General features: G+C 38.9%; 1 protein-coding gene across 4 annotated transcripts in view; it reads right to left on the reverse strand.

The window, feature by feature from the left end:
- Window positions 1–180: 180 nt before the first annotated feature.
- HNRNPR (heterogeneous nuclear ribonucleoprotein R) overlaps window positions 181–8,435 on the reverse strand; it is a 17,535-nt gene continuing 9,280 nt past the window's right edge. For 2 of the 4 annotated variants that reach the window (XM_010178293.1, XM_010178291.2), the window contains 5 exons: window positions 5,737–5,872; window positions 4,437–4,642; window positions 3,604–3,753; window positions 1,046–1,167; window positions 181–858 (listed from right to left, as the gene is read on the reverse strand). In XM_010178293.1, coding sequence (XP_010176595.1) covers window positions 246–858; window positions 1,046–1,167; window positions 3,604–3,753; window positions 4,437–4,642; window positions 5,737–5,872 — 1,227 coding nt within the window. In that variant the 3' untranslated portion in view covers window positions 181–245. Of the gene's footprint in view, window positions 859–1,045; window positions 1,168–3,603; window positions 3,754–4,436; window positions 4,656–5,731; window positions 5,873–8,435 lie in introns of all 4 variants that reach the window. The other 2 variants (XM_010178292.1, XM_010178290.1) reach the window with 2 other exon arrangements.

The raw sequence follows: 8,435 nt of genomic DNA on the forward strand, positions 1-8,435 counted from the left end.
AATGATAAAAGCATTGAAACCCCATATGGAGTTCAGGAATTCTGCAAGCCCAGTAATGTCCAAGTGCGTTTATGAAAAAAGAAAACTAAGAGACTCGAGTATATACACAATAGTGATTCTTCAGCCCAATACAAATGGCAGCCAATCGCTACTGAAGGATGAAACATTAAGCCAATTTTGTTTTGAAGGATGTAGAGCTATAGCCAATTCTATGTTTCCAATATTCTCAATCCCTCCTCACTTGTCTACTTCCACTGTTGCCCATAAGTATCCTGATAAAATTCCTGGTTGTCATTATTGTAACCATAGTTACCGGCATAGTCACCACCTTGCTGGAGCGGCTGCTGAGCGATGGGTTGGGAGCCCCAGTTCTGCTGGTTGTTGGTCTGACGGCGCTTGGAATCAGGTTGGTTGTACCCATCTGCCTTTCTCTTGCCTCCTACGTTGCCCCCACGGTTGCCCCTGGCTCCACGAGCACCGCGTCCTCTCTGCTGCTGTGCAGGACCCCCTCTCCCACCCCTGGCTCCTCTTGGCGGTCCCATGGGTGCCCCCCTCTGTGAATAGCCAGCTCTACCTCTTGGTGGTGGTGCTCCCCGCCCCCTAGGTGGTGGAGGGGCACCTCTCCCACCCCTTCCTCCTCCTCCTCTTCCTCTTATAGCATAGCCATCATCATAGCCGTAATAGGGATCTTCATAGCCACCACGGTAGTCATGATAGTCATAACCATAATAATCATCATAATAATCTTCATAGCCATAGTAATCTGGGGGATAGCCATATCCACCTCTCCCTCCACGGCCTCTGCCTCTAATAGGAGGTGGCATGCGAGGTGGAGGGTAGTAATAATAGTCTTCATACCTATTAAGAAAAAGAAACATGCAATTATTTATCTCCAAAAGTCTGCCAAAATAAAGCATAAATTTCTCCTTCCTGATTAATAATACACAACATGGAGAAAAGTCATTCAAGTTCTTCTAAACTGCCTCATATTTTACAGCAGAACTTCATTCTGCAGGATTAGAGTAGTGCAAGGATGAACACTCACGCAGTACTTCTGGAGGCCTGTCTGGCAGCCTGACGTTCTTTCCTTTTCTTATCCGGTGGCTTTGCTAATACTATTTCAATTTCTTCCCCTTCTATCTCTTTGCCATTCATCTCATTCATAGCCTGTACAAAAATTAGAAGAAAAACATCTAAAAATTTCTTTCCATTCAAAAGGAAACTAGAATTTACTGAAAGAAAACAGAAGGTTGGGCTGCTCCAGGCTGAACTATGCCACGTGCTTTGTTTCTGCAGTACTACAACACAATTTTACATATTATTATTTCAAGCCCCACTTTATTCACCAGTTACAGTGAAGCAGCATTAAAAAAAAAAAAATCTCTTTAGATCACAAGGTAAAAGAATGGGATTAAAACATATTGAGCATTATTTAAAAAAAAAAAAAAATCTGATATAACACCATCACTTTTTGTTTCAATATCCCCTAGAAATGTTTCAGAAATGCATTCACAGAAGTTCTCACTCCTCACACTGACACCAACACTCACTGTACTTGTAAGCCTGCTAGAAAGCACGCACACAAAAGAAAGAGAGTATTTTTTTATATTCGGGCGTCCTAGCTAGTTGAATGTGCTACATGAGTACTTCTGAGGAAATCAAGTATTTTGGAGGACCCATACTTAACAGGAAAAAAAAAAAATACTACTGAAACTTGGTGATCGCACCAAATGAGGCAAGAATACTCCAGAAATGTACTGTGTTATTTGTAATTATCAAATGCACACACAAAGAGAACTTTTTATATATATTTACACATACAAAGTAAATTAGCACTACATCCCCCCATTTCTTCACCTGGAGTTATCTGCTTTGTGTTTAACATTTCTGGGTATTAATATGTGCATTGACAAATATGAGCATTAATATGTGCATATTAATATGTGCATTAATAAATATGTGCACTAACACATCTGTACAGCTACATGCCTCAAAAACATTAGAGATCATGGTGACTTACTTCAAAGGTATGAAAATAAGCAGACACTGGAATTAATAAGCTAATTCCAAGCATTCCATACATTAATACCATAATGCTTCCACTAAAAAACAAACACCACAAAAATATCTCACAAAATTCACAAGCCAATTGAGTGGTCATAAATCAGTCACATGGGGCAGATGTGGTAGTATTCCAGCTTGTTTCAGAGAAGATGAGTACTGCACCCTGCTGTACTGCATTTGATCTGTCTTTTCTCAACTGCTACAAGGTTTCAGTTGCTCAAATCTAACATAAGGTCCATACTGGGAAGGCACTGGAGAGTGTTTAAAAACATACTATGATAATTTTAGCCTGGAGAAAAGGAGGCTGAGGGGAGACCTTCTTGCTCGCTCCAACTCCCTGAAAGGAGGGTGTAGAGAGATGGGGGTCAGTCTGTTCAACCAAGGAATAAGCAGTAGAATCAGAGGAAATGGCCTCAAGTTGCACCAGGGGAGGTTTAGATTGGATATCAGGAAAAACTTCTTCACCGAAAGGGTAGTCAAGCATTAGAACAGGCTGTCCAGGTTGGTGGTGGAGTCACCTTCCCTGGTGGGATTTAAAAGATGGGTAGACGAGGTGCTCAGGGACATGGTTTAGAGGTGGAACTGGTAGTGTTAGGTTGATAGTTGGACTCAATCTTGAAGGTCTTTTCCAACCACTATGACTCTACGATAAAACATGTCAGGAGGTGCTGCCGACTTACCCTTTCTGTCAACAATCTCTTACCCTCTCTTGGTCAGGGGTCTAAACCTATCCAAACTGACTTCAACTTTATGAGTGCCATTCGTCCTAAAGCCAAATTCAACAGTATTCTAAATCCTATTTTGGTGGGTAGGAAAACTGTAAGTGATTAAATGGTTATAAAATTATTTATAAGGTTGAGTGAAAAGCCTTTAAATTGTCTATGTAGCCACATAAACCACATGCATACTTGCTCAAGACTCCCATGTGCCAAATGCTTACTCCCCTCCTCCTTCCCCCCATAAACTATGGATTTAAAAAACAGATGGAGTAATTTCTATAGAATTCAGTCCACTGAAGTACAAACAGCAGAGATTAATGACCTTCTCTACTGCTTTGTAGAGTTAAAAGTAGGTAATGCATTAAGTTGCCAGTGACATTCTTCTCCCCTTCACAAGGCATTTTTTTAATTAGCTTGCCATTTCTATTCAATACTTTTGTCACTCCAAAACTACACAGAGCTTTTAAATAGGGGTCTTCGAGAGACAACTGATACCTTCTGTCAGTGTTTCCTCAGAAAAATTGTCTAGGTTGATCTTTTTTTTTTTCCTCTTCTCTAGACTCTCCTGCATTGGTCTATACCTCCTTTCCAGTCTACTTGTTAACTTTGCTACAGTTTTGTCCTTTGTAAGGTTCACATCCTCCTAGCTACTGAAATCATAGGAACAAAATTATTAGTGTTAAAATTCTCACAATGGGAACCTTATTAAATGGGTTCTACAAATTGTCTTATCTAGATATTTAATGTAAGGAAATTTCTTAAAACCATTTGTACAAAATAAACTGCTCATATCAATTTAGCTAGGAAATAATCAACCTACCTTCACTGCTGCACCTCTGTCCTCAAAATGAACAAAAGCATAATCCTTCAATTTCTTTACTCTTTCCAGCTTTCCAAATTCAGAAAAGGATTTCTCAAGAATTTCTTCTGTCACAGTAGTGGCCAAGTTTCTTACAAATAAAACTTTCACCTGGTAAAAAAGGGAGAATGAAAGCTGTAATCTTTAAAAGTCAAATCTCAAAGGAAACTAACATAACCTATTAAGATGTTATTCCCTTATCTGCATTAAGAAATTTTGATAACTTCTGTACCTGTTAAAAACAAATAAATTTTTTAAAAGTGCTTTGTAGTTACCTGTACAAAATTTCTACAACTTCTCTCCTTCCACAGTTCCCTTCCATGACCAGAAGAATATCCAACTTTAATTTTCTGCTTCTAGGATGCTATAAATCCCAGTAAAACTTTAGTAACAGACCTCAAGAGCAGCAAAGTGTTATCCCAAAACACAGGGATAAAGAGCACGTCCTTCCTTATGCTGAACTTCACCTTCATCTCACTCTGGAAAATAGTTTTACAAAATATCCACCTAGTATTTATTATCAGCAGAAGCAAATAATGAACAGACTGTTTTGCCAATCCAGCAGGATAACCCTGTACGCTACTAGCTTAAATGTGAACAGTAGGTTACAAAAGCAAGTTCCTGTCTTACAGTACCAACTAGTCTGCAGTTCTCGGACCGTGCCAGTTTCCACAGCTTACTACGAAAATACCCTCCAACTGCTTTTTGTGCCTCAAAACTCACATTGCCCAGCTGCAACAAATCTTTGTGACTATGGCATATAGAAATTCCTCCCAAAGTAAGTTTTTACTTACCTTTGCCATGACTTCTGGATCAGGCTCCTCTACTGGATCAGCCCATTCCACCGTCACAACGTTTCCCCAGACTTTTACTTTCCCACTCATCAGGCGGCGGCGAGCTTGTGCTGCTGACTTGTGATCCTCATATTCCAAGAAGCAGAATCCTCGATTCTTCTTTTTATCATCAGGTTGATGATACAAGATTACATCCACCAAACCCTCTGAAAAACAGGTCTTTAGTATTTAGCTTCAAAAGGACAGGAAAATAAAATCTAGCATCCCCTCTAAGATGCCTTCACTTGTTTTTTGTAATACATAGTCTTTGAATTTAACACCTGAAAGGGGAAGGGAACACAAGAAAAGCAAAATAAAGAAAATATATCCATCCAATTTACCCAGAAACATGTCAACTAGCAGGTGAAATTCTCCAGAACAAACTTACCTCACAATTAGGCCCTGCAAAACATCCACCTGAACAGTTGTAAGTTTTCTATATTTTGTTTTATCATTTTTACATTTTTGAAAAGCAGTCAGCATGAATACATGGCATATCCCGTGCCTCCAGGAGAAGCTGGAAAAAATTTCTTCCGCATCTCTCCAAAAGATAACTAAATGAACATTCACCTTCTGTTTTCACCACTTCCCTGAAGTACTTATAAATAGCAATCCTAAACAAGAAGCAGTAGGTTAAAGCCCTACCAAAGGAACAAGAACAGGCCATCAAGATCTCAATCTCTTATTTAAAGCAGAAGCATCCTTCCAGTGATGAGCTGACTTCTTTTCTTCCTACTTGCTAGGAAGAAACATATACTGGAGAACAACAGTGATTAACTGTGACAGAAATTAATCGGCCCTTAACTACTTCTACAATTAACATTCCCTCTAAACTGATGTAGTATTCCCTCCTCCCCAACTATTCCTAAACAATACAGTTTTTTGAGGCTTCCCAAAAACTTCTCAGTTGTGAAAGCAGAATCTATTGTAGTTCCAGTTACAAATCCAAAGCCTTCAACAGGAAGCCAGAACAGGTAACAGAATTAGGACCTTCATTTTTCTCCAAGTTCATTTGTGCTGTTTCCATCTCAAATTGTAAACCTACAACACCATTAATTTAACAAACAGTAAAATAAACACTAATACCTTTATACTACACTATAAAATATATTTGATATATAAAATTTCTACCAGAAAAACTTGGATTTAAATAGTTTAAATGATAGCTAAATGCATCTGTCAAATAACTAGACCTACAGAACAGAGAGACTGAATGGTATTTTGGGATCAGTGTGAAAAAAAAACATTAAGAAGGCCTCACCTGTGACTTTATTAAACTCTTCCAATATGTTTTCCTTAGTCTTGTTTTTTGGAATCGACCCAACAAATAACCTGTTGTTTGCCACAGAGATGCATACTCCAAGGTGCTTCCCAGGACGGATTTCATAGTTGTCACACTGAGAAAATAAAAAGCCATTAATTTGCTTTATCCACAATAATATGGATAAAAAGATCCTCAAAATCACAAAATCATGTTTTCTTCATGATCTACTGCTTTCATACATAGTACATTGAATTCACAATGCAAAAGAATTACTAGAACTGCAGGTCAGCATTCACTTGGAAGAATATTGCTGAGCTTAGGTTTTCCACAGAAACTTCAGACGTTCTGCTGAATGGAAAGCTACAAAGAAACTGAGGTACAAGGATCAACACTTAACAGGTACACATTGCATGAGGCAACTTAATTCACCTACTGGTTACCTCAGACTTGAAAGATCTTTCTAGACACATGGTGACTGCTTCCTGTGCTGGGACTCAGTGTCAGTCAATGCTGCTGTTATTAACGAGCAAATGCAGAGCATTACAGATACTATGAGTGCTTCCACTTCACTTTGATAGCTTTGAAACACTGCGCGTATTTGCTGTGAGATACTCAAAAGACTAAATCAGTTCCACTAAATCTTGTTCCACCACCCGCTCCCCATCAGGGATTTTTTGGACCTTGTAAATGCTAGGACTATAAATTTTACTGTTAAGTTTTAAAACTTCCCATTAAAAAAAATTAGCCCACTGCTTCATGCTCATACCCACAGATGGATTTCTCTGAACACCAAGACTCTTGAGAGGTCTTTAAAGGTACAAAAGTTCAATTTTCTTTAAAAAGTAAGTAAGAATTCAAGATAGACATCATCTTTGTTTTAGGTAGGATTTTCAGACACAACCTAAGAGAATGGATGTTTGATCATCAGCCAGCTTCTGAAAATCTCATCCAATTCTTTAAAAGCAAGTTGTCAGCCATTTTTACCCTAGCTGAGACACAGACATACAGATTACAAAGCCACACCTTCAGTAACCTTCTTCATATTCAAGCAGAACTAGACCAATGTTAAGGTATTGGTCTATCAAACAAGATCACTTTAAGGAAGACAAAAACATCTCAGAACTTTGCTTCACATACAACAGTGATTCATAACATAATCAAACTTTGTGTTCCAGTGCCATGAACTTAATCTGAATCTGCTTTGCAAATTATATCTTATTTTACAGAGCTATTTTACTTACAATCAATCCCACTCCCACTGGCACCTGCAAATACAAGCAGAAGGCCCACTTGGTGTAGAGAAACCCAGACTACAACTTCAAGTTTATTTTCTGAAAGAACCTCACATTGTTATTAAGGTTTAACTGGCCCCAAAATTTAACATGTGTTTGCCCCATTTTCCTTTCCCCTAGTAGTTTGTGGAAAATACATCACCTAAATACAAGCCTGGCCCCATAACTGGATAACGGTAGGGTAGATACAAGACGTAAGGAATATATTCACACAAATTCACTTATTTGCTGCAATATGCAAGGTACGGAGGCCAGTCTTTCATCAGTGGCACATCGCTTGCTACATCTTCCATCATTTCAGCACCTTCCCTTTCATCTCCCTCAATCAGCAAAAATTTAAAGTAACAACGCTGGGCACCTTCAACTTGGTCAAAAAAAGAAGAAAGTTTCAAAAGTATTTTTCCTTTGTAAGTGACAGTAACTCATATCCACCAACTTCAAACACCAAAACCCAAAAGCAATCAATTGCAAAAACATATTTTGTGCATCTCCTTCAGGAAACATCCAAGCAGGTTCCAGAAAGGAGAAACAGCCTCAGCGGGAACATGCAACCCCCAGTTCTGGAAAAGCCTAGCGTAAGAACTGCAACTATTTCTAAGTACATGAAAATATTTGAGGTAAAAAACACTGGAACATTTAGAGGCAACAACTTCTTCTGAAGCCCTTATAATGCCACAGAATAATTTCTTCAGTTTCTCTAGGTTTTGGGGTTGTTTTTTTTTCCTCCAGCTTAACTAGATGTTTAGGTTATCCCCCTCTTCTTCATACAAGATCAGTTGAATTCTGCTAAAGCACAGGAAATAAAGCATTTCATCTGTTTTGGTTCAAAGTACAAGCACTATTTCACAGCAAAACCTTGGGAGATACACATTGATCTGCCTATTCTACTTCCTCCTCTCAGGCAGAGGCAAGGCCAAGTGAACTAGGGCCCCAGGCTGCTTTCTCTGATTTTAACTCTCTAGGGATTGCTCTGTGGCCTCTGCCAAACTGTCCAGCTGCAGGCAAAGTCAGGTTTCCATGCAGTGAGCTGACTGCACAACTGCTGTTGGAAAGAACTACAGGCCACTGTGAACCATAAAGAGCACCAAGTCAGAGACTCCTCCACAGCAGCAAAACAAAGCATCTCTAATTAGCACTTCATAGTAGGAAGTGTGATAAACACAGCAAACCTTAAAGAATATATTTTCCAGTTGTAGTCAAGTAAGCTCTTACAATAATCACCCAACTACTCTAGCAGACTGCAGGCGCCTATAGCAGACTATGGTCCAAAAGTAGAACATTATTTGTATTTACGAAATCAAATCAGGAGGAAATTTTTAAGAATGTACAATTTTGAGTCTGCCAATGGATGCTTTAATGAAACACTTCAAAGACTTCATTATCTAAGAGAGTACCAACATTCCT

This window comes from Antrostomus carolinensis, unplaced genomic scaffold (genome assembly GCF_000700745.2).
Source record: "Antrostomus carolinensis isolate BGI_N321 unplaced genomic scaffold, ASM70074v2 scaffold14221, whole genome shotgun sequence".
In the NCBI taxonomy this organism is placed as follows: Eukaryota; Metazoa; Chordata; class Aves; order Caprimulgiformes; family Caprimulgidae; genus Antrostomus; species Antrostomus carolinensis.